Below are 24532 nucleotides of genomic sequence, written 5' to 3'. Positions count from 1 at the left end.
ATACTTGGTCTTACGAATGAATGGCATAGCGCGGCGATCTAATATCATCTTTACCTACTTATTCTTTTCTGTAGCACGTAGCTGGAGCTTCAACCACAGCACATTGGATACAGAACCAGCTCGGCAGTAATCCTCATAAAAACAGAATCTCATTTTAAAAAACAAGCGGAGGAAAAGAAAAGTAAAAGAAATCACAGCACACTAGAGCATCAAAATATTCGACTCAAAAGCCACATGCTGATAGCGAGTAAACTCTCCCATCTCCTGCAAAAGCTTGACCCTTGTATCCAAAGCCTCCTCCAGACTCATCGGCATATTACCCTTGGATTTCATATTATCAAGCGCCACCTTTTGCATAGCTTCCTTGAGCCCTGCCCCAGTCTCTGGCACCTCCTTAGTCCAATCTAGACGCTGCGGCGGGATATTGGCCGTGGAGATGACACGGATATTAGGATCGACAAGGAAAAACGCCATGGCCCGCGCGCACCCAGGCTTAGTCTTGTCCTTTAGCTCGAAGCGCGTGAACTTGTGTTGTATAGTGCTCGGGTACATGACCGTTCGGCCTACTTTGGCGCGGATGGAACCTGGGTATTGGATGGCCGGTTCACCGTTTTCCAAACCAAAGACTTGCTTCAGCCAGATGAAGTCATTTGGCTCATGCTCGATTTCTGCGAGCGTGTCGGATTCTACCATGGTGCGGAATTCCATGTACGGGTCTAGTACGTTGTCGTGGGAATATGGTATGAATGCTGCGGCGCAGATGTGCTCGTTCTGGTTTATATCTTATTATTATCAAATAATGTGGTGCTCCTGTAGCTTTCGAACTCACCATCGTGCCCTCGACATGCCAGTCCGTCTCGAAACACGGATCCTCCGGAGTTAGATCAATGCCCAACAGACGTGTGATTACCTGCAGTCCACGTTCCTTGTAGTCCCCGTTGAGATCAACACCTCGTTCAATCCGAACGGCACTGGGCAGGTCCTTGGGCAGTTTGTCCATCAACCAGGGTGGGACTGCCCAGGGAATGAACTTGCCTGCGTCAGGTTGGATGGCACGGTAGTTCTCCATTCTCCATTTCTCCATGCGCTCATCAAACTCACTAATCGCCTCTTTTGGATGTATCTGAGGTGCCTGGGAAGTAGCTTCCTTCGGGACTGGGTAATACTCCGCCTTGTGGTATTCGATTCGGGCACGGGAATGGAGCATGTCCTTGAGGGGAGTCAAAGTGGCGTTCCACTGTGGAACGATACAATTGAAAATCTTCTCAATGAGCTTGTAGACGTTTCGATATTTGACTGGGTGCAGGTTGTTGATGTATGTGGCTATGTGCCATTGGCCATCCTCGCGGAGTTCCCAGTCGGAAGGAAGGACCTGGTAATTTCGGCTGTAGGGCCGTACCTTGATATCTGCCCGAGCCAAGACACGCCAGGTAATGTCTTCTCTAGTTATTCCAGTCTCTTTTGGGATTGGGATCACTTCACCCTGGCCGGCGCACTTGAGGGCATCATCGACCCCAATGATCCTGTCGGTGAGAATGCGGGTCGTGCCGTAAACGAGCGGATACAATGCCATGGAAATGAGATCTCGCTCTTTGCCTAGTACTCCTGGATAGTAGTACTGCAATTCTTTCTTATCGAACTCTAGCACCTCGAACTGGGCTCTCATATCGCGTAAGAGCGACTCAGACAGGTTTGTGTCGGACTTGGTGACATCGCCGTTGTACAGGGCGACTACATCCGTGGTCTCGTAGATCATAGCTTTAAATTGAAGCTCCTCAATCATCCATTCAGCCATGTTGAGCGTAATGTCTTTGCCACTGTTCATGGCGGCCTTTTTCCACTTCTCTTGTGTCTCGGGCTCAAAAACCTAAAACGATTTCAGCGGAAAGATCAGTCTCGGTTGTTTTGGGACCACTGACCTTTTTCCACCACTCAGGAATATCAGTCAGGTGCTCCATGAACTCTACCATATCTATCTCGCGGAGGGTCAAGACGGGCATGCTAGGAGAAATTTCAGCATTGAGCACCTCTCGGGTCTTGGAGATTTTGCACTTACTCCACGTATCCTGCTTGGATATCTCTATCATCCGCCGCCGATGGAAACATACTCCGACTTTCAACGCCGTAGATATTTTTCTCGAACGGAGCAAAGTCCAGCGGCCGGTTGAATCCCGGAAGAGCGAAACGACAGTCTTTCTGTGCCTTGGCGTTGAGGAAATTCGCCTCGCTGGCCTGGTGTTGGAACATTGTTGCGTTTAGTCAAGAACGGTAGGTCAAGGCAATGTCCTCAAGAGTGATATGGTGAGATTATCTATCTTGCTCGGTCAGAACAACACAGTGCCAACGAAGGGCGCCAACCCCTACTTTAACGAGGTATATTTTTGCGATGGCCTGCACAATATCAGACACAAGCATGAGAATAAGTGAGATATGATGATTAAAATGGGAGAAGACCGAAGCAAATAAAGCTGGGAACACTTGAAACGAGGGCCAAAACAATGATGCAGGGGTGTCGTCTTATTCCTGGGTATTATCGCAATGGCCGATGCCCTCCGGAGGGAGGTGCGGAACTTGGCTCCGGGCCTGCCCTTTAGCTGTAACAATTGGCGTATGCCCAGGTGATCTTGGAGAATCAGTCATAGTGATTCAACCCCCTGACCATGGAATTGCGAAACTTTGCTGTTAAAATTGACCTTCAAAGGTTCGCGGAAACAAATTCCTCTAGGGCTGTTCCTTGCGCCTATATAGTGACGGGCGACTTGAAGGCAAAAATATATTTATGTATGGAGGCAATCAGATATACATGGTCATCGCACAGCATGAGGTCTATCATGTAACATACAGTCTTCCAGAGGCCAAAGCAAAACCCCAAAGGCAAAGAGAAAAGAAATCGGGAATCACACCGACGCCAAGGCTCCCAAGTACTCTCTAACAATGCCCCAATACCGATCGGGCTCGGCTCTCATATGTCCAACATGAGGGGAGTTCTTGAACAATTCACGGCGCACTGCCCAACCCTCAGCCTCGGTGTTCACAGCGTGAGATTCCACGTCGCGGCAGTCCACTAAATCATCCGTATCTGAGTAGATATAGCAACGACTGAGAGTCCCACTCGGATTAGCCGCTTGCACCAAAGATGTATCATTGATGAGCTTCCGGGCAAGGGAGATAGGATCCGGAAACATGGGAAAGGAATGGATCAACTTGAAGAGAACTAGGAAAGCAAAAAGCAAGCCTTTGCCAAGCAGCCGCAAGATCCACATCCTCGGAAGCGCAAAGGAGAAAGCCTTGAGTCCCGCTCGTAGGCTCGGACTGCCCGGTGCGCTATCTATGATCATTCCCGACATGGGCAATGGAGTCCCTGTCGCATTCTTCCAGGCCTGCAATAGGTTTGTTGTACTTGACATGCCTCCATTTGAGAAGAAGTGCACAAAAACTGGATTCTCAGGGGTCACTAGACCGCGCATTGCTTCCACGGCTGGGGCGACGCGGGCTCTCTGGGTCTGGGTCCCCAGGTGCCATATGAAGTCATTTGATGAGCTTCTGACGAAGATAATTCGCGCTGATGGTACTAGTCGTCTGTACTCGACGACATATTTTGCTAGGGCGCGTGGGGGTGCATTCATCCAAAAAGCAAGGAATATCACTGGCCGATCTGCCTTCTCGCTTGGGTTGGGCGGGTCTTGGAGATAGACTGACGGGGCCAGTCTGACAAATGCCGCCAAAGGGGGTTCAGCCGTTGTGGCCATGATGCAACCCGAGTACCTGGTCTAAGATCAATAATGTAGTCGAGCTGCAGGCGCGTGGACGGCGATCCTCGGCTTGCCAAGAGCTGTGCGCACTAGCCAAAACTATACGATTCCATTTCTGACCACGAGCATGACACATGGCATACCTGCTAGTTGAATTTATGTGTAGGCATATGTATAAGACATGTTTGCTTGCTTTTGAAGGACATGAGAAAATACTCAACCCTTAGGAGTGTTGCAACATTCCCCGATATCCCGACATTCGGAATGAAAAGGACTGCAAAAGAATACGGATGGCTTGAAAACCAAGATGAGAACGCGGAGAATGGAACTGCCCCCGAAATATATAAAGACAGTGAGATTTATTGCAAGGCCTTTTATGTATTCAAGCGAAAGTAAACAACTCCCCAAACGCCACGTTGAACCTTGCTATGCCCCCGAAGGAAATCCCGCTGCAGAATCTAGAGATTTCCACTATCTAAAAGCCCAGGAGAATCATGAAAGCGTAGGTTGAAAGAGATCATTGCAGACATTAGCGCTTCCCCAAAGTTCGACCACCACCGTCGGACTTTTTAGTGTTTTCCTTGCTTTTTTGGCCTTCAGCCTCACTTCCCGATGGGGTAGCAGAGTCGGACAAATCCTTTCGCTTCCCACGCAAAGTTTGTCCAATTCCTTGGAACTTGGGCTGGTCATCTGGGACAACTAGGCCATTCTCATCACGGGGTTTGACGGGTTTGATTGCATACCCAAAGAAGAGCTGATTAGGCGGGAGTCGAAGTGGTTGCGGGCCGTTAGTTCTTCGGCTTGGAGGTGGATGTGAGGAACTTGAGGCACCGGGGGTAGGAGTGGAAGGGTTAGGCGTCGGAGTCTTACTGCCCTTCTTAGCGTTCAGACGCTGTCCCCCAGACAAAAAGTTGGATGATGCCGCACGGGCACCTGTGGCAGCATCGGTGGCCTCGGGGGCAATGGCGGGGTAGTTGATCGATTGTGCCATGCTGCCATGGGGGTGCAATAGTCCACCAGCTGGAATTTTTCCACCGCTAATGACGCTACCAGGTGTGCTGGTTCCGCTAGTCCGCTGTGGTTCTTCAAATCCAACCGGAGCGGCGAAATCAACCTCCAAGTCGGTCTCTAGAACGGACACAGCATTCTTCGTCCCGGAAGGTTTTGTTTCCAGCACTGCCATCTCATATACTTGATCGTTGTATGAAAAAGTGAAGACGTCGCCTTTGGAAAGACATGAGAAATTCCGGAAGGCGTTTTCTAGCACGGCTTTGGGGTCACTGATATCGAGGAAGGAGGTTGACTGTGCTTGAAGTTTGATGAACTGGCCGGGAGGGAGGTCTGTCGATTTGATTTGAAGAAGGTCGCCAGGTTCCAGTAGTAATGTTTGCATCAGCTGTAGAGAACCGAGTCTTAGTACAGTCACAACACATTGAGGAGTCTGTCTTTCTCACCCAGAATGGTAAATATATCTTTCCTTCTTCAGCAATGAACTCAAGGACACCGGCATGTGTCATCCTCTCTTTCGCACCATTGTGAAGCTCGAACAACATCGGATAGGTAATGTGAAGTCGGGTAAGCTTGTCTAATGCGCTGGGAGGCATGATGACCTTGCCGCCATGGTTCACATTTTCTCTTTCAGGACCAGGAAGCATCGCCACTGGATAACAGCGATAGTATTCATCGAAGCGACGGGACGTAGCACCCGGGCGCGCCATTCCGGCACCTAGGACTCCATCCATGGGGTCGTCGGACCAGTAACCAGGTCGGTACTAAAGCTGTTAGTTAGGAGGGTGAAGATTAAGAGAACGGAGTGAAGAGTTGAAATCGACTCACCATCTCAAGTTCTTGGAGTTCAAATGACTAAAGATGGGTAAAGAGAAAGTTGTTATTGAGATCGGGTTTATTTGAGGTACGATATGCCGCTCTCTGGATCGCCATCAGTGACGCAGCTCGCTCCGTTATGATTTTCCGCTCCGACCCCGGACAAGGAAATCAGCTCTCTCCTAGTTAATTTACCCTTCAATTCCGCGAAACATTATCTTTTTCATTTGTTTTCAACTGAAACCCCCAATCAAAGAGCCATGTCGAGCTCCTTGCCACGCCCCAAGCGCGCAGGCGAAGATTTCGCCAGTACCCACTACAATGACGACGGCGAGGATTCAGAGCACAAGAAGCCCCGCTTCGACCTTCGCAACCCCTCCGCTCTTGCAGCTGATGCGCCTGAAGAGGACGCAGTACTCGATGCCGATGAGATTGGCAGACGTGGCCAGAGAATAAGACGCAAGGCGGTAAATCTCGAGGGTTACGATTCGGACAGCGAGAACGAGGGGTTTTCCGCGCGCACAGAAGATAAACCCAAGCGCCAACAAGCCAAGGAAGACACGGAAGACGATGACATGTTTGCCGAACTACAAGAAGACTTTGGCGAAGAGGAAGTCGACGGCGACGAGGTTATAAACAAGAACAAGAAGTCCGTTCGCTTCCTACGAGACGATGAGATCGAGGGCCAAGTCGCTTCTTCAAAAGGCGGAGGAGCGCTACATGTCGATCTGAGCAAGGGTGCAGCTGAAATTGTTGAGGAGGAAGATGGAAGTGATAGTGAGGTTGGGGAAGAGGAGCGCGCCCGAGTCGATGAAGAGGTGGACGAGGAACTTGGCGCGGGTGGGAAGAAAAAGCACGCACCCCTACTGGATGCTTTCAACATGCGAACGGAACAAGAGGAGGGTCGATTTGACGACCAAGGCAACTACGTCCGCAAAGCAATAGACCCCGATGCGGCCTACGACTCGTGGTTGGAGGGTGTTTCCAAGAAGGATATAAAGAAGGCCAAAGAGGCCGCCGAGCAACGCGACGCAGAGCGCAAAGAGAAGGACCGAATGGACGACAGCATTTTGACAGCGGATGCCCTGAAGACGATCATCATCCACCTCGAACGCGGCGAAACAATACTCGAGGCACTGGCCCGACTGGGCAAAGGCCTTCGCCGAAAGCCTAAGTGGCAAAACAAGAAAAACAAGAAGAACGCTGTCGAGGATATTGAGATGACGGATGAGGACCCCAACGAGGTGGCCCGGAAGAAGGCAATTGATTCTATTACTGGCGCCGCCGATATCTTAATGGGCCGCGGCCAAATAGATATCTACGATACAGAGCGCGAAATGCTCACCCGGCAGTACCGCAACGACACGGGTGAGGACTGGATTGACCCTCCTGCAAACGAAGTGACTGAGCAAGGTCCTGCCATGTGGGAATATCGGTGGTCTGACGCTAGAGATGGAGGGGATGCCCATGGGCCATATGATAGCGCAATGATGGACTCATGGAAGAATGCGGGCTACTTTGGCGAAGGCGTTGAGTTCCGTAAGGTTGGAGATTCAGGGCCGTGGAGCGGCACTGTCAATTTCTTGTAACATAATCCCTCCATATCAGCTACGATATTACTTTGGCTACACAAAGTACCATTGATGAATGAAATATTAATATCAGATCCTCCAGAACAGAGGACTGCAATTGAATCTCAAAAGGCCAAAATCACCTCAACAAGCGCCAGTCCTATCATACATCGTTTGATGCGACAAAAAGAAATAAAAATCAAGATCCAGTGTAGTTTTTTCGACCCGCTTGACTGCCCACCGAAAAGCCCAGTAAAACATGCAACCTAATTTAAGAAAGCTCCATTGCATCGCCATTGGCAGTAGCAGTGAAGCTAACGGTACCTTGGTCACCAATGAAGCGCTGTTCATATTGATTGACGAACTTCACACTCCGAGCAGGGTCGTAGAACAATCGGAAGCTGCGCTGGACGTCATCAACACTGACCTCCTTCGCCTTGCGTTTTTGACTCAAGAGGTGCGAAGTAGTGATAATGTTGCTGGCATAACGAAGATTCGACTCCTGACCAATTTTGGTGAGAAGGGCGAGAGCATCAGGCGAAAGGTCGATTTCTTCTTCCTGCGCCCGGATGGCGAGGATTTGACGGATCTCGTCACCAGAGTACATCTGTGTGCTGACAATAACAACCCGATCGAGGAAGTCAAGGGGTAGGCCGTGGGGAGAAGTGTAGGTAGTTCCGCGGATGCGTGCCTGGCCGCGATTGCTAGCCATGATGACGATAGGGGCCAACTCAGCCTCAAGGGCACGGTTGATATAGGAGTAACACTCAATATCGAGCATGTGAACCTCGTCAATGAACAGAACACCAGGAATAATCTCTGCCTTGCCCTCTTCCTTCCATTCAGCCACCTTGGTATTGATCTGGTCCCGAACCTCACTCCGAATCTCGCCCGTATCGCCGGAGAAGAGGGCCAGGAAGCCTTGTGAACGCGAGTTAATGACATCGATCTCGTGGAGGCTGACAGTGTGGACGATCTCCTTGCGAACTTGAAGCTCGCCTTCGGGGCATTGGACAAACTTGGTATCGGCGCCCATGGCGTCGTAGTCTCGAGAGCGTGCGTATGAGCGACCGAGCTTGGTGATCTTGCCGGAAGACTTATCAATCGAGATCACATCGCCTGCCATTACTCGTTCCTTGGTCATCGAATCAATCATCTTGGTTCCCATGTCGTAAATCGTTTCCATGTCCGTGGTCTTGATTGTGAGCTTTCCTTGTTTGTTGCCCTGCAGGTAGTCAGTATTGACTGTCATTGATTTGTTTTGTATGAAGAATCCACTCACGCCAGTAACACTCCGGTCGATTTGAATCTCCACAACTTCACCCTCAATGATTTCACTCTCTTCCTTAATGCGCACACCGATGGACTTCCGGAATGCCTGGGTCAGGGCTTCTGTCTTCGACATCTCCATTGAGAAAATTTCAGAAGCAGCAAGCATGGTGAAAGGTACGTCGGGACCGAGAGATTGTGCCATTCCCATTGCAATTGCTGTCTTTCCAGTGCTAGGAGGTCCTGCGATCAGAACGGCGCGACCGGCAATCTTGCCTTCCCTCACCATCTGCAAAATCACTGCGGCGGCCTTCCGGGCCTTTTCCTGACCCACAAGGCCTTGAGATGATGTCCGAGGCTGAAGAGTGTCTGCATCGACACCGAGGCCTCTGATATGGGAATGGGCGGCGATGAGGTTCAGTCCCCGGAGCTCCTTGCCCTCTGCGATAGTCGAGATTGGCTGTTTTAGTGTCAGCAACCGTGGAAATATGATAGAAGTATTGTAACTTACTACAGCCATGTTTGGAAAATTCCAGACGGAAATGTATTTTGGACTGGAAGATTATGTTGGTAAAATGCGCCAGAGCTCTAGAAAAGCAAAAGAAGAGAGAGAGCCAGGGCAGATCGCAGATCGGAGTGCTGCGTCACCGCCCGGCAGAATAATGCCTCAAAGAAACGGGAACCCGTTTGATATCATTTCCACTTGCCGTATCTGCGTCACTTGTACCAATTTCACAAATTTGGTGCTCGTCGCGTCTTGATCTGACTTGTGCAGCTCCACTGATTACCCCAAGGAGAACTAACTAGGCATTTGCAACAATACCCATACCTACACGCACCATACTTCACTGACGAGTTTTCGCGTGGTGAGCGCGTTCCGCACTTTTGCAGCAAACCCCTAATACCTTTCACGAGCTCATCGTACACCGAGCAAGCAAAATTGTGCCTTAAGTGTTACATTCTAGGACTTTGGCGCACACTGCATCACTTGAGTCGACCTCCCAGGCATCGCATCAGTTCTGTTGCGAATACGATGAGTATTTTGCGATACATTCATTTCAGGGAATATGGCTAGCAGAATGGATGTTGAATCTTCCACCACAAATCTCCCCAAGCGACTCTCTGGCCGATTCCCATCAGGGACACCCCTGACCCCGACCACGACCAAGGCGCAAGATCCTCGGCTTGCCGGCACTGTTAGGCAATCAATTGATCCTCAATCGTCAAACACGCAACAAGCACACCCTATCCTTCCCAAAAAACCTGCCTTCATCAAGAGACCTCTTACAAACCCGCATCCACAAGTGCCTGCACAACTGGCTCCACTCTCAATCCCTAACAGCGCCCCGGGCCCTAGGTCCACAGAAAGCCAAAGTGCGCCTAATCAGCAAAGTGCATCGTTCATCTCAGATTTGGTCAATTCATTGATCAAAGTGAACAAGGGCGAGGAAGAGAAAGAGAGACTCCAAAAGGAAATAGCTTCTATCAACAAAAACCTACAGAGGGCGAAGCAATCTCAACAATTTCCCAGCGTCATCGCTCTCTTTCAGCAGCAGCTGGACGTGGCCAAAGATGAACTGGCCAATCGTGTCAAATCGATCGTGCAGCATCGATCACTCTCCAAGCAGGCGCAAGATAATTTCAACTCAACATTGTCGCAGTCGAAGCTTCGGCCTCAGCTCGAAAACATACCCGAGAGGGTCGCGAGTCTAGAGGACACAGTCAAAGGGATGGGGCAACGTCCTGAACCAACCGCCGGCGGTGAGAGTCTCGAAATCGGATCAGTTCAAAAGGACATGCAAGGCCAAGATATCGCCCAACTCAGAGAAAACCTACGCGAAATGCAGCATGCCATCAACAACCCCAATGGATTTGCGGAGGCACTGGATTACATGAAGAAAATTGCGAACTCAGTCGGTCATCAATCCAAAAAGATTGGCCAATTCACAACACAAATGTCACAGCTTGAGGATGAAGTGAAAGATGTCGACAAGAAGCTTGATGACAGGGTTGCTACCGTCAAGAAGATGGTGGACACCATCAAGGAAGAACTGAAAATTTCCAACGAGCAGCTTGAGACCAACATCTCTGAAGCTGGTTGCAAATTGAAAACTACGAATGAACAGGTTCAGGTCAAGCTTTCCTCCATTGAAAGCGATCTCAGATCCCTCAATAATAAGCGACGTGATCTGAATAATCGCGCCTCGACTCAAGTTTCACAAATTGAAACTGACTTGGAAGCTCAGAGGAAGCAGGCCACGGAGCAGATTACCGCCCAAGAAAACCTTGTGGCCTCACTCAGAACCCAGCAACAAAACATTGACAACGGCGGCCGACTCTCATCAGAAGGAACACCAACTATCCATAACGGGGTGCTTACAAGAGTAGCGTCTCTGGAAAATAAAATTCAGAGTCACGCAGATTTTCTTAACAATATTAAGAAACTCCATAAGGAGGTGGATCTCCTCCGTCTGTCCGAGTTGGCTGTCCTCCGCCAGAACCAAGAGTCGAGTCAAGCAACACTGGAAGCAAGACACAATGAGACTTTGCAAAAAATGGAGGACCTGGCTACAAAATCCAAGCAAACGACCAAGAATCAGACGGACATCACCGCCGAGTTTCATCAACTTCGGTCGTCCTTGCCAGCGACCTTGGAGCGGTTCCGAACCCATCTTCAAAATGGGCTAGATAGATTCGAAAATCGCCTTGCTCCAGTCTCCGACCTTACTCGGGCTTTAACAAAGTGCGAGGGAAAATTGGAGACTCATGTCACGGCCATTCGATCACTAGAACAACGATACAACAATATCACCACAGGCGACTTGGTGGATCGCATGGCGGGTACCATGCAGAAAATGTACCCCTCTGTTGATCTACTGAGTCGACAATTGACGGCCCACCGAACTGAAGTTGAAGGCAGGATTTCTGCGCTCAAGACAGCCGCAGACACGTTCAAAGCGGAGACAGAGACGTTCAAAGCGGACACAGAGATGTTCAAGGCAGATACGAACCAATTCAAGGCAGATACAGTAAAGGCTCAGGCAGACGCACAAAATGCCCAGGCCAGCGCAGAGAGGTCTCAAGCAGCACAGGTGTCACCAGAGCAGCTCCAGACTTTAACTCAGTTGCCGACTTTGCTTCAACAGGTCAAAGACCTCTCTGATAAGCTTGTACCGATTGAGAGTCTCCTCCGCGAGCATAGTGTCGAGTTGCAGAAAAACCTTGAACTGCGGAGTGAATTACAAAATAGGATCACGGTTCAAGACGACACGATCGGAGGCATTGCTCAAAAGGCCGATGAGCGGGTGGAAGAACTCGAAACCCTCACCAAGTCCACGGAACGGATCGATCCATTGATCAAGGAGGTCAATGTCCAAATCTCGCAAATCCAAGAGATTCGACAAAAGGTCGACGAGTTAACCCAAGCTGCGGAGAGCAACGCTACCACATTGACAGATCTTGATGACCTCCAGAGACGGCTGAAAGGCTTAGAAGATCGGAAAAAAGCTGAAGATGCAGCTCTTGACGCACTCCGGAAAAGCCTGAAAATTTGCGAAGACCGAAGCAAACCGGATGATGCAGGTCTTGACGCACTTCGGAAACAGATTCAAGACTTGGAAGATCGGACCGCAACCGAAGATAACGATTTCGGCAAACTTCAGGGACAGCTGCAAGCTCTTGAAGATCGGAGACCACCGGTATCACTGGAGCAATTCAATGGCCTAAGAGAGGATGTGAATATGTACATCAAACGTCTGAGGAATGCCGAAGACACTTTCAAGGCACTTGGAAAAGAAGTAATGGATTTCAATGCCAAAGAAGCAACGGATTCCGATACTCTCGATAAACCAATGGAGCAGCGCATCGATGGGCAGGAAACTCCTCAGTCCCAACCAAACGGACGTGCTCTTACCCCAAGGCCTCGCGGAACACCAAAAACAGTCGCCAGGGGGCCTAGTCTTGGTGCATACCAGCCAATGCAGCCCGACAAGAAGGGACAGGACGACAATTCCATAGTAAGCGGTTCCAAGTCAAAGAACTCTGTGATGCAGGCTCGACAGCCATCGCAGATACCCACTGGCCCTAGCAGCAGTTATCCATCGATGTTTACTGGCAAATCTGCCGAACCCCGTCAGGTCCAAAATCTGAAAGGAAAGCGACGGGTGTCCTCTGTAATAGACTCCGATGAAGAGAGGAACACAACTGAATCCTCTTCGGTAGTCGGGTCTTTGCCGGCTCCTAGATCTTCTGCCTCGGCACCTTTCAATCAGGGGTCTAGCAAAAAAGAAAAGAAGAGAGCAAAGAAGAGATCGGAACAGGCCGAAGAGAATTCCAAGGCTTTAAATAGACCGGCCAAGAAGCGAAAGCGAAGCAAACAGGATGAGTGAGCTCGTTCAAGCTTGATCTTGTGGATCTCGTATTCTCCATATCTGTCTGTCGCCTTGCGTCTCTTCTTCACCCTCCGTCTAGAATTACGACTTGCTATGTGAATCATCGTCTACGCGAGCAGCTTTAGAGGAAGCATTATTAGATACGTCTTCGTCACTCGGTAGGCTCAAAGCCTGACCGGCGATTTGCTACCTATCCATTCAAATCGATATTACTCAGCATACCACCGTGTGAATTATTATTGTACATGGAATTCCCTATACACATACGTCTAATTTATAAAATCACGTGACCTATAGTTAACCCCAATTATGTCGACTCTAAAAACTTGACGACCGCTATTATCAACGTGTAAGCATAATACACTATTAATTCTTGTCGAGAAGATGAAATTACCTTGGCGGAACGCTTCGGGGTTCTCAGAAATAAGCCAGTGACCCGCTTCGACGTCCACAATTTGCGCGTTGGGGAAGAACTTCTTGATGGCCGGCACAGTGTCGTCCGAAACATACCTAGACCTAGTGCCACGAACAAAGAGCGCCGGGCCGTTGTATTGGAGGTTATCAGATTCCTTGAAAGGGAAATCGGCCATATGATCCAACGAACCGCCGATGACAGATAGCGGCACTCGGAACTTAAGCGTGTTATCTTCCTCTGAGCGTATCAAGTTGGTAAGAAGGAATTGGCGGATTGGAAGAGACTGGGCAGTGTCAGTATGCCAAACATTTACCGAAGGGTGCTAGGCTCATGGCCACCCTGTCTCCCCTTATCGTCAAAAAGATCAACACCTTACCTCTTCATAATCCTCGAGAATTTTGTTGGCGTCGGATTGCTTCGATACCTTAGCGGCTTCGATTTTCTGCATGCCCCGAACATACTTGGGGAAATCACTCTTCAGAGCTGCATTCACCGGTGCGTTGTCAACGGGGATCAAAGCTGACACGAGTTCGGGGGCGCACAGTGCTACTGCCATTGCAGCTTTGGCACCCCTTCGCCAATTATTAGTATGATAAGAACGCAAAATATGAGCCCTTCGTGTGCTCGAGTGCACTCAGAATGGGAAGCATGATCACATACATGGAATGTCCGATTAGAACGCATTTGTCCAGTTTCTGCTGTTTGATGAATTTCTGCACATCCTCCGCCATAGCACCATAGTTGTGCTCAGAAGCATGGAAAGAATGGCCATGGTTACGCAGATCCTGTTAGATTTGTTAAGCATTCTCGAATCACTTTTTTTTCATGTCTATCCAAGGAAAAGGGGAAACTTACCAGTGCAAAGATCTGACATTTTAGATCCCGTGCCAGAGCTCTGAGAGACATGTAAGAACATGGGTTTTAATTTAGATATCTGAGCACAAAACATACTTGCCAATACTCCTGTTGTTTTGCTTTGATCCAAATAGTCCGTGTAGAATCAGGATGGGGTCTCGGATAGCTTGGCCGTTTTCCGGGCCAAAGACTTGATATGCCAGCTCGGACCGCAGCATGCGGGCTGTGGAGAAGGCCCGGAGGCCTGAAGTACCGCGTGTAACCGTCCGGAGAGAGAACATGTTCCGAATATTAGATTTGGAATGCCAACCTTGGAAGTATCAAGAGTTGGGTGACGATCGGGAACCTTGGAAATACCTACCCGCCAACCGGTTGCTGACTAAGCGAGCTTGATGGCTCCGGGGGTGACCTAGTGCTTTCCTGAGGTTGGGGCCTACTTAAGGAAGCACCCGCCCGACCTAGGCATTAATCAACATTTTTAGGCCCCTAAACAAGATGACTTTTGCTTAGGCTTCCGCAGAACCCATTTTAGTTCTAGGTCGAAAGCACCTAATCTAGACCTAACCCAGACCTAGTACTAGGTTACCTAGTCCGACCTGGACCTATTATAACTAGGTCGAAGGGTCAGACCTAAAACCTAACCTAGACTAGGTTAGGTCTAGGATAGGTCTGGGTTTTACTGGGTCCTACCGAAGACTACTTTTGCTTATGGCAAAATTGTTTACCAAAAGTCGTCCCTTGGTCTATATTATCACAGCTAACTAACTGGTGTGTTCTATTCCCGTGTCAGTATCGATACATCCCATTACTTTAACACAGCTACTAGTCGTATGTATCATCACTGGAGTGACGATCCATGGTAATGCGAACAAATAAACATCAGAGCCTAAGAGGGCCTCGAGAATTTGGCCGGTGTCACTTCTGTTATTCTCATGTCAATATCAACTTTGGTTCCAAGGTAGATACAGGCAGTGTGAGGAGATGTGACCACACTGGCAGAAGTTGAAAGAGGTAGAGAGGTACCCAAAGAATGTAGGTCTAGCGGGATATAGTTACTAAATGGGGGAACCTAGGAACCTCCAAAACCCCCGGGGCCACCGCAGCCCACCGCTGATTAATCGATTTGGCGGACCTGAGGCCATACTGGTCTGTGCTGGCCGCCTAATTTTAGGCGCTTGAGCATCAAGACTTTCGGTTCTGGAAAAATCCTAACCTAAGCCATATATTGGAGTAGTTGTATAGAGATCGGGATGATATGATATTAGAATAAAATTAAAATTGATGTATAGCCTCGGTTCAATAAAGCCATCGCCTGAGATTAGCTGGTATTTACCGCAACTTTCAACGATATCCTGCTGCGTTACGCGTAGTGGCATATGCAGGGCCCCAATTGTTAGGGGGGATATGCGGCCGACGTCATCTCACCAAAGCTCAAGGACTCCCCCTCCAGGCCAACCCCTTGCTTCCTTGAATAACTTCTAATTTTCAACGATTGAATACAATAGCCTCCTCATCATGACCGATCAACCGAAACCGTATAAAATTTCCGTCCCTGATGAGGGTCTCCAAGACCTTCAGCAGCGTCTAGCACTTTCTAAATTCGCAACTCAGCTGGAGTCCTCCGAACAAGATCCTTGGGATTTTGGAACTCCAGTGAAAGAAGTGCAGCGACTCATAGAGTATTGGAAGGATGGCTTCGACTGGCGGAAGGCGGAAGCCAAGTTGAATGAGCTGCCCCAATATCAAACGCAGATCGAGGTAGATGGATTTGGTACTTTGGATATCCACTGTGAGTTCTATGTAATACAGATTCTCAAGGATTAGGTACTTACCGGATTCGCTCTGTAGATATTCACCAAATAAACACCAACAAGAACGCAATTCCACTGCTTTTTAGTCATGGATGTAAGTAGCGACCCCTCTTCTATCTCATTCATAGTTTTTACTATCGCAATACTGTCTCTGATCTACATATAGGGCCGGGATCATTCATTGAAGTCACAAAACTGCTACCTATGCTGAAAGGCGGCGATGACAGCCCCGCATTCCACGTTGTGGCGCCATCGCTGCCTAATTTCGGCTTCTCCTCGGGGGTGACTCGTCGCGGATTTTGCCTCGCGCAGTATGCCGAAGTGCTGCACAAGCTTATGATCAAACTCGGCTATGATCAGTATGGTATGATCCAAAAGGAATAAGAATATACCAGCCGCACTTGAAACTAACTTGGTTACACGCACAGTGACTCAGGGCGGAGATTGGGGGTTCTGGATTACTAGAACCATTGGTCTACTATACCCCGAGCACTGCCAAGCTTCTCATATCAACATGGTGCTGGCTCTGCCGCCTAAATTCACAGATAACCCATGGGCAGCCCTGCAACACGCATTGATGCCGTACAATGACCGGGAAAAGACAGGCCTCGAACGGAGTGAATGGTTCAAGCGAGAAGGCTTTGGTTACAACCAACTCCAAAGCACTAAGCCGCAGACCATTGGCGCAGCACTAGAAGATAGCCCTGTTGCCTTGTTAGCCTGGATTTACGAGAAGCTGCACGACTGGACAGACTCGTATCCCTGGACCGACGACGAGATCCTAACCTGGATATCCATCTACTGGTTTTCTGCAGCAGGACCTGCGGCTAGTGTCCGGATATACTATGAAACCGTGCATGCCGGAATGATCAAGGGGAAGTCCTATAGGCAGTTGGCTGCATACATCCCAAGTGTGAAGCTGGCAGTAGCGCACCTCCCTCGTGAAATTTCCATCATTCCTTGTTCTTGGGCTGCTGGCCTGGGTCCAGTTGTTCAACAAAAGGAGCATACCCGTGGAGGTCACTTTGCCGCTTGGGAGGTTCCCGAATTTATTGTCCAGGATTTGCAGGCAATGTATAGCAAGAATGGTCCTTGCTATGGGGCTGTTTCAGGCAAAGATGGATATTAGCTATGTTATGGCTACTTACCGCCATTTTGATTTGATATTTGGGCATGTATCCCAGATATTTCAGAGCCTATTGAGGTGCTAGCAGCAATGTGGAGGATAAATAGAGAATAAACTCACTTACGCTTTGACATGACAACCGAGAAAGAAATAGAAGAAGAAAGAGGAAAAGTTCACTGATACTAGTAAGAATTTGATATCTTCCCCTCAAAATTGCCTGCTCATAAAATCATCACCCCAAAACTGACCAACAAAGATAGAAGTATGCAGTGCAATGAGTGACTTATGACATTGGCACTACCAGTCACCTTCTCAAAGCTGACCAGAGACCCATTGTGACTCGACGCCCCTGTCAGAACCACCTGCGAGGAATTTGTTGCGTCCAAACGACCCGTGAATGTGAGCTCGAAAGTCACATTTACTTTTGTGTCGGTGTCCGGCCATTTTTGACCAGAATGCTCAAACCCAGCAACTGTAGCGCCAGAGAAATTCAGCTCAAGAGTTTCATTGGTCATAGACCCGTTGACGTGTGTTCCAGTAGGCCATCCAATAAGAATTTTGCCCAACTTGCTCTTTTCAGAGCATAAACTATCCGGAAGAGCAATCATCTGATCATAAAGACCGGCATTGTCATAGTGTGCTCCTTCCAAAAAGTCCCGTTTCCTATCTGTCCAGTTCTTGAGATCATAGGCGCCGTCAAACAGAATCTTGCTGCTGTTACCAGCTGCTTGAGTTATGTTTAATGCAACGGCGTCCATGGCCTGGACTGCATTTTCTGTGATCCAGTCCACAGTTGTGGTGAGCCGTATAAGATCCAGGTTCTCACACACGCTGTATGAATTGTCGATATCCGAGACGCGTGTGTTGCTCTTCCAGGCCTTGAACCCTAACGCGATGGGATTGACAGGTCCTGGTGGAGCAGGAGCTTTGGCAGCGACCCATGCAGCGCCTAGCATGCGCATGGATTGTTTGCCAACGGGACATGTGATCAAAGATGAACCAACGATGTCACCTTCTGTCAGATTTGTGGGTGGTGTTGTGATTGTGTATTTGAGACTGGCTTCGCCCTTGAAGAAGACACCATCCAAGTCGCTGTAAGCACTGGCATTACCACGGCGTGGGTCCCGATTGTATTTATCGTAGTGCGAAGGTTGAAGGTCGTCAAAGTCCAGGCGGTGGGAATCTGTGCACTTGGGCTTGCCCGAGGATGTCGTAGATGAAGAGGTCTGAGCACTATCTTCAGAATCGTTGTGGTCATTGCGGTGATTGTTGTTGTAGGTATTACTGTCGCTGCCGCTATCACTGCCACTGTCGCTGCCGCTGCCGCTGCTAGAGTCATCTCTTCGTGATAATACTCCTGTTGGAATGGCGAGCAAGGCGAGAATCGTGAAAAAGGGGTAACGAAGTAACATTTTACTTGAAATCGTGAATCGATTTATAGAGTATCAAAATAAAATTGTGAGCTCAATCACTCCGAATTGTTCGTCAAGAAGAAACTGGAAAATTGGAAAAGAATAAACAAAGCTCCTTCTGAGTATGGTTTCATGAACATGCGATTCCATGAAATTTATTCGTTTTGTGCCCTAATGAAGTGATAGTACGGGATCTACTCCGTATAGCTGGCTGACCCTGAATGCCAAGGTGCTAAGGGGCCGAAGCGGGACGGTGCTCGTGTTCACCAGGTGACTATTGGACAAGAAGTCATTAAGTGTCCATTTTTGGGGTAACAGCAACGTTAGGTTGTATTGATTATGTATCGGCTGAGTGCTTGAGCGTTTGGGATTGCCCGTCGTGGTTAGCTTGATGCACGATTTCCAGTGAGAAATGGCTATGCTGTCGATGTAAGCCACTCGAAGACATATAGTGTAGCTCTGCCAAGGGTGGCTGAGGAGGCTTAGCATCAGGTCTGTGGTCTCTGGTCTGTGACACGGATGGGATCTCACTGCTTTGGTGCTCAAGCTGTGCAAGGCCTTGTCCCCAAGCACGATCACCATCAATAATTGACTTCCATAAGTGCAACATCAAAAAAGAAATTCGGACGTTTATTGAGGCATGGATATATATATGTTTATATTTACAATGTCTAGCTGTCCAGCAGCACCGGCACCTTCTCAACTAGATATTCAACAATGGCATCGGGGCCACGCTCAACCTGCAAGCCCTGGGGAATGGCGTGAAGCTTGATATCTGGTCGAACAGAGCGGGCAATCTGATGGATCTGTTGGGCTTCCTCGGCGGACCACATGGAGGCGCTGAACTATTCATGACATTAATATATAATCCCATCTAGGGAATGCTCGGAAATCCCGAAGTTGGACTTACCAGAACCTCGGGGTTGTGCTGCTTGACCTTGGCCTCGACATCCTCGATTTCTGTACCAAGTTTTGTCAACCGAAATTCACTCTCAATGGTTCTCAATATGCTTACTTTCGCAGTTGTCGACGTGGACAATAGTGTACCGATCGCTCAGAGCCTCGGCAACGCGGCCGACGAGGCGCTTGGCGCGCTCGGGCGCGGTGTTAACAGTAACCAGGTGGAAGGGACCCTTAGGAGACATGACGAGATATGAATAATAATTCACAAAACGCGACCAAACGCGACAATCGCTGGGGTTTTTATTCTCCAAGCTGAAATCGGCCCTCCCACTTCCCCACATTGTGGGAGGCTGCCCCTCCGGCTTATACAGCGCCGGGGTAGACTTACTCCGCTATCGGTGTCCATAGCCCTTGATTATATATGGGGTTTCTGTTTGAAATCTATTTGTTTCCTCTTTTTACTCTCCAATTAATACAACTATGTCTAAAATCGCATCTACCTTTTCGCGTAAGAGCTATCGAATTGAGCCTAGATCCCAGACTGACAAGGAATAGGCCTGGTGCGCTTTGTGCCCAAGTCGAACCCCGCCAAGGTTCTGATCGGAGAGCCCGTCGATCCCAAGTTGGATGTCGGATTGGCTCTCTACCAGGGCAAGGATGTTGCCGTGCGCCCGTTCTCTGGTACTTCAGTCCTGAGTCCTGGTAAAGTGACCGAGACAACGGAGACCATCGCGCGCATTCTGTCCCCTTTGGCGCAAAGCGAGGTTGGAACTATTCGCTGTATTGGCTTGAATGTGAGTCTCCAATGACGACACAAACATTTAAGGGAAAGGGGTTTACTAATGGGCACTCTAGTATGCCTCCCACGCTAAGGAGATGGCTCTCCCAACCCCAGAAGTCCCGACCTTGTTTATGAAACCGGCCAGTTCTCTGGCGGATCCATGGCCTGCACCAACAGTTCTGCCTAAGATTACCCAGCAGGATAGCACTGGCGACTATGAGTCTGAGATGGTTATTGTCATTGGCCGTGATGCTAAGGATGTGTCTGAGTCCGAGGCCCTCGACTACGTTCTTGGATACACAGCTGCGAATGATGTTTCCAGCCGCACTTCTCAGATGAATCAAAGCCAGTGGTCTTTTTCAAAGGGCTTCGATGGCGCATGCCCTATTGGTATGTCTCTTCAAACTATATACTATTCAGAAGAATTTTGCGCTGACTCGACATCTACAGGCCCCGTGCTTGTTTCCGCCACCCTCATCCCTGATGCCAGCAAGCTCCAAATTCGCGGTCTTAAGAACGGCAGCGTAATGCAGAACTGCCCATTGACGTACGTTATATTTGCTTCGCGTCACTTCTGGTATACAATATAACACGAGCTAACCTTGAATTTTCCCGCAGTGACCTAATCTTCAGTGTCCCCCAGCTGATCAGCTTCCTCTCCCAAGGCACCACTCTGCCTGCCGGTACAATCATCTTGACCGGTACCCCACCCGGTGTCGGCGCAGCAAAGAACCCGAAGGAATTTATCAAGGCTGGCGATGAGTTCGCCGTTGAGCTGCTGCCGCACGTTGGAACGCTTATCAACAAGATCGAGCACCAGTAAAGAATTCAGTATACAAAATGATAGATGTGACTTCTTGAGGCAATAGCTCTCCATTTATAGATGCCTAATAATGCTTACAGTTGCTCTGGCAACTGTTGAATACTATGCATATTTCCGGCACATCCATGCATATGCTCCAAATCTCCTTAGATGCACCACACAATCAATCCAACCACTACAATATAATGAACTATCAAAGTCATCGGACTGGATATATTCACATCCTTGTCCCAAGCTATAAGGTAAGGGCAAGAAGCTTTGACCAATCACAGAGCTCAGCCGGATATAGAATCTTCCCTGCGCGGAGTAAGTGTCTCCCGCCACATCTCCCTGCAGTACGCAGCTGGTAACATTTCTTAGCCAAACTGCAAACCGAAATCTTCATCCGGGAGTGGTCTGACAGGGCCCGTGGGCTTCGTTGACCCGCGATGGCTCGATTTCAGCGCTACGGGCTTATACCGGGTGGTTGTCCCGAGTTATCCCCGTTGGGAGTGGTTTGCTTAAAAGACAGTCTGCGGCGTTTTTACTTCTAGGAAGAGCTTTTACTGGACCTCTTTACTGTTGTGTCGAACTTCTCCAACTTACTTCTCTCCATTTATTTGTATGAATGTTGCGGTTCCTCGCGCTATCAAAATTTGATGCCTCTATACACATCCCTACAGATCAACACTTTCTTGAAGAGAATACAACCGGTCTTCTTGATGCCTGTTGTGTACTGACCTCGGATAGTTTCTCTCTTCAATTGTCAAATCTATTTGAAGAATCATGCAATTCATGGGTCAGGCTATATACAGCCTGAGACCAGTTTGCCGTGTTCGATGCCGATGCCGACGCCGAGTCTAGTTTAACCGACGCGAACCCGAACCCGATCACTCTATCATACCACCCGATGCTTTAAAAGGAAACAATTATCACGAATGTCTGAACGCAAGACACGGAAATCCAAGTCGATTTCCATTCAAGTGCCTTTACTCCTTGCTACGCCAAATCTTACCCCGCCAGTGCAGGAAGATAGTGGGGATAACACTGACGAGCACAATCAGCGCCGACCCAATGCCCGCGCTCGGAGCAATACCGGCATTCTCGAACATGGGAGTAAACCTAAGCCGAGGTTAGCAAAGACACTGCGAAAAGAAATGAAGGAGAAAAAGAAGACATACCAGAAAGGGCCAATGAAACCCCAGATCTGTCGGACAAAGGTGATAAAGACACCGATGTTACCAGCTTCCTGGGGAAAGCAATCAACAGCATATGTGACCATCACCGTGGTGACAAGCTGGTTCCCGACAGCGGCAATAGCGGTGCCGATGATGGGCGAGACGCTCCAGTGTCCGCTGGGAGATTCCTGTGTGCAGACCAGGAAGATGATGACGCCAATTATGGTGAGTGCGAAACCGAAGTAGCTCAGCCACAAGCGGAATTCTGGCTCGGCCTTGCGGTCGATGCGTCGGCTACGTCGGCTCATCCAGAAGTCTGATAGCACGCCGCCCATTTGCTCGCCGATTACGGAACCTATGATCGCACCTAGGAACTGCATACCTAGCTGTTCAGAGTTGAGTTCGAACTTCTCTTGCAAGAGTTGGGGCACCTCGACGGTTGTGAGAACGCTGCCGAATAGGAACACCATTGCGTATGCACATGCCGGGATGAGGATTGATGGGTATCGAGCCATTGTCAGTGGGCGGACGAACTCGAACCATGAAAATGGTGTGGGATCGATTCGTCGCAGTGACATATACTCGATCTTCCTTGCTGACTCCTTGCTGTCGATGCCGCTGCCCAGATAACGGGTTTCAGGGCCGAAGAACAGATACAAGATGAATTGGCCCCCATTGATCTTTGGATTTATCAGCTTATGAACAGGTTACTGACTACCATGGGGATGAGAGCTTACCATTGCCAGGATCCAGAAGATCCACTGATAACCAACGCGGTAGGTGACGAAGCCGAAGATAAAAGGCCCAACCGGGACACCCAGGGTGATCATCAGCGTCCAAACGCCCATGTAACGGCCGCGGTCTTTCTTGAAAGTTGTCTCCATCACGATCGCACTGCCAATAGCAGAGGCAGGTGAGATGAAAAAGGCCACGAGGGCCCGGCAAGCAGCCATAGAGGCATATGTGGTGCTCTTCGCACAGCCGATATTGCACACGAGACTGCAGATGAGAGAGATGAGGAAGATAGGCCGGCGCCCGTACCGGTTGGATAGCGGTTTCCAGAACAGAGGCGCACCTCCAAGGATGGCGATTTGCAAAGAGGTCAAGTAAGCAGCATCTTGCATTTCGACGCCGAGTGCTGTGGAAATGTCTAAATAGGCAGGGATAATGGCGGCGGCGGTAAATGTGCCCATGCAAGCGTGGAATGCCACAAGGATAAGGTTAATCATTTTCTGCGCGTCGATGCGTCAGTCTTCTCTCCCACGGGATCTTTTGCTTTCGTCTTGTTTCAAGATCATTCGCGACAAAGTCATCTTGTAACAAGGAGGATATTGACGAACCTTCCACTCAGGCCAGTTATAAGGGTCAGCTGGACTCATTCCGGGAATGGGATCGAGTTCCAAAGTCCCGTGTCGCTCCATCAGATAGTCTCGGTGGGCTTTTGGCAAACGAGAAGTCATTGACTCGGCGTATGTGACTTCCCGACCATGTCCTGCGCTTTCAATGAGATCGATGTCGGCTTTAGTACCTGGCACCTCCTCAACCTGGTCTCGTCGAGACGAGCTCGGTTGCAATTCCAAGGACATCATGTTGTTCACGTTCCCCAATGAGAGAATGGAACCAGACAAGCGCTCAAAGGCTCGAGTTACTCTCTAGCTATGATCCAAGGTGGTGTGTTGATTGTTGTGAGAATATTCGGAGGAAATGTGGGGGGAGTGCTGAATAATGATGACAGAAACGTGGGCCTCTCTGTACAGTACTTCTGCTGGGCACGCGAAACCAGCGAGGTCCTGGCGAAAAATGCTAGGGCGAGTGTGCACAGCCAAGACACTAATCCCACGGCGTTTGCCCAGTCGGGGTTCCCCCTGGGGTAGTTACATATTCTCCGGAGTTTTCGGCTCCGTTGCGGGTCCTTCGGGGAGGAAATAGAGGAGGAAATGGAGAGAAAACGGAGAGAAATGCGGAGGCACTCCACGGTTCCTGATTGGCAAGCGTCGGCACTGGCGAGTCATGATGCTGCTAAAGAAATTGCGGTCATGGGGTCGCCCAAAAGACCGATGCATGGCACTTGAACACGGCTAGCCGATGAAGCTTCTTTACTGTGTAGCACCGCGTCCATACCGAGCCAAGTACCGAAAGGATTTTGTCATCTTAGCGTTGCCTGGGACTATGTATTTCGCTCTACACTTCAGCTAAGTAAATCCCAATCGGGACATTTCACAAGCCGCGTAACCTTGAGACATGTGATGGGACTTGGTCTGAGCATTGCGTGGAAGTCTACAGAGAAATCGGGGTGAAAGGCAGCAGCCACACTTTCTTGGCTGTATTGCCACGACGCTTATTTCCGCTTGAATGCTTAAACGCTTAAAACACACTTGGACTTGAATTCGAACACTGCTTAATTGCTTGTCAGATCACTCTTATTAACGAAGAATAAATATA

The 24532-nt window shown here is 49.3% G+C and overlaps 12 protein-coding genes across 12 annotated transcripts; 4 read left to right on the top strand and 8 right to left on the bottom strand.

Moving 5' to 3' along the window:
• Positions 1–201: 201 nt before the first annotated feature.
• N7517_005054 (DUF4246 domain-containing protein) lies at positions 202–2247 on the bottom strand (the record flags this gene model as incomplete). The annotated part of the gene is made up of 4 exons (XM_056722784.1): positions 202–771; positions 830–1867; positions 1920–2001; positions 2057–2247. 4 exons carry the CDS (start codon positions 2245–2247, stop codon positions 202–204), a joined length of 1881 nt encoding a protein of 626 aa, XP_056579034.1.
• Positions 2248–2897: 650 nt separating this feature from the next.
• On the bottom strand, positions 2898–3749 carry N7517_005053 (TMEM53 family protein; the record flags this gene model as incomplete). Its single annotated transcript, XM_056722783.1, has 1 exon — positions 2898–3749. One exon carries the CDS (start codon positions 3747–3749, stop codon positions 2898–2900), a length of 852 nt encoding a protein of 283 aa, XP_056579033.1.
• A 532-nt stretch (positions 3750–4281) lies between these two features.
• N7517_005052 (polyubiquitin-binding protein UFD1) lies at positions 4282–5591 on the bottom strand (the record flags this gene model as incomplete). The annotated part of the gene is made up of 3 exons (XM_056722782.1): positions 4282–5148; positions 5207–5524; positions 5589–5591. The coding sequence occupies 3 exons, from the start codon at positions 5589–5591 to the stop codon at positions 4282–4284; spliced, it is 1188 nt and encodes a 395-aa protein (XP_056579032.1).
• Positions 5592–5836: 245 nt separating this feature from the next.
• On the top strand, positions 5837–7165 carry N7517_005051 (GYF domain-containing protein; the record flags this gene model as incomplete). Its single annotated transcript, XM_056722781.1, has 1 exon — positions 5837–7165. The coding sequence occupies one exon, from the start codon at positions 5837–5839 to the stop codon at positions 7163–7165; it is 1329 nt and encodes a 442-aa protein (XP_056579031.1).
• A 253-nt stretch (positions 7166–7418) lies between these two features.
• Positions 7419–8936, bottom strand: rvb2 (RuvB family ATP-dependent DNA helicase reptin; the record flags this gene model as incomplete). The annotated part of the gene is made up of 3 exons (XM_056722780.1): positions 7419–8372; positions 8430–8876; positions 8928–8936. The coding sequence occupies 3 exons, from the start codon at positions 8934–8936 to the stop codon at positions 7419–7421; spliced, it is 1410 nt and encodes a 469-aa protein (XP_056579030.1).
• Positions 8937–9483: 547 nt separating this feature from the next.
• Positions 9484–12804, top strand: N7517_005049 (uncharacterized protein; the record flags this gene model as incomplete). The annotated part of the gene is made up of 1 exon (XM_056722779.1): positions 9484–12804. The coding sequence occupies one exon, from the start codon at positions 9484–9486 to the stop codon at positions 12802–12804; it is 3321 nt and encodes a 1106-aa protein (XP_056579029.1).
• A 310-nt stretch (positions 12805–13114) lies between these two features.
• Positions 13115–14358, bottom strand: N7517_005048 (uncharacterized protein; the record flags this gene model as incomplete). The annotated part of the gene is made up of 6 exons (XM_056722778.1): positions 13115–13143; positions 13202–13505; positions 13599–13794; positions 13883–14007; positions 14078–14117; positions 14174–14358. The coding sequence occupies 6 exons, from the start codon at positions 14356–14358 to the stop codon at positions 13115–13117; spliced, it is 879 nt and encodes a 292-aa protein (XP_056579028.1).
• A 1234-nt stretch (positions 14359–15592) lies between these two features.
• Positions 15593–17017, top strand: N7517_005047 (epoxide hydrolase family protein; the record flags this gene model as incomplete). Its single annotated transcript, XM_056722777.1, has 4 exons — positions 15593–15866; positions 15926–15982; positions 16055–16252; positions 16317–17017. The coding sequence occupies 4 exons, from the start codon at positions 15593–15595 to the stop codon at positions 17015–17017; spliced, it is 1230 nt and encodes a 409-aa protein (XP_056579027.1).
• A 218-nt stretch (positions 17018–17235) lies between these two features.
• N7517_005046 (uncharacterized protein) lies at positions 17236–18426 on the bottom strand (the record flags this gene model as incomplete). The annotated part of the gene is made up of 1 exon (XM_056722776.1): positions 17236–18426. The coding sequence occupies one exon, from the start codon at positions 18424–18426 to the stop codon at positions 17236–17238; it is 1191 nt and encodes a 396-aa protein (XP_056579026.1).
• A 671-nt stretch (positions 18427–19097) lies between these two features.
• N7517_005045 (uncharacterized protein) lies at positions 19098–19571 on the bottom strand (the record flags this gene model as incomplete). Its single annotated transcript, XM_056722775.1, has 3 exons — positions 19098–19271; positions 19337–19386; positions 19442–19571. The coding sequence occupies 3 exons, from the start codon at positions 19569–19571 to the stop codon at positions 19098–19100; spliced, it is 354 nt and encodes a 117-aa protein (XP_056579025.1).
• Positions 19572–19809: 238 nt separating this feature from the next.
• On the top strand, positions 19810–20933 carry N7517_005044 (fumarylacetoacetate hydrolase family protein; the record flags this gene model as incomplete). The annotated part of the gene is made up of 5 exons (XM_056722774.1): positions 19810–19837; positions 19885–20123; positions 20185–20500; positions 20561–20657; positions 20729–20933. The coding sequence occupies 5 exons, from the start codon at positions 19810–19812 to the stop codon at positions 20931–20933; spliced, it is 885 nt and encodes a 294-aa protein (XP_056579024.1).
• A 968-nt stretch (positions 20934–21901) lies between these two features.
• N7517_005043 (uncharacterized protein) lies at positions 21902–23679 on the bottom strand (the record flags this gene model as incomplete). Its single annotated transcript, XM_056722773.1, has 4 exons — positions 21902–22034; positions 22094–22770; positions 22828–23322; positions 23431–23679. The coding sequence occupies 4 exons, from the start codon at positions 23677–23679 to the stop codon at positions 21902–21904; spliced, it is 1554 nt and encodes a 517-aa protein (XP_056579023.1).
• Between the last annotated feature and the right edge of the window lie 853 nt (positions 23680–24532).

This window comes from Penicillium concentricum (genome assembly GCF_028827145.1).
Source record: "Penicillium concentricum strain IBT 3081 chromosome Unknown utg000002l_segment0_segment0, whole genome shotgun sequence".
NCBI lineage: Eukaryota > Fungi > Ascomycota > Eurotiomycetes > Eurotiales > Aspergillaceae > Penicillium > Penicillium concentricum.
This window is presented reverse-complemented; position numbering and strand designations above follow the sequence as displayed.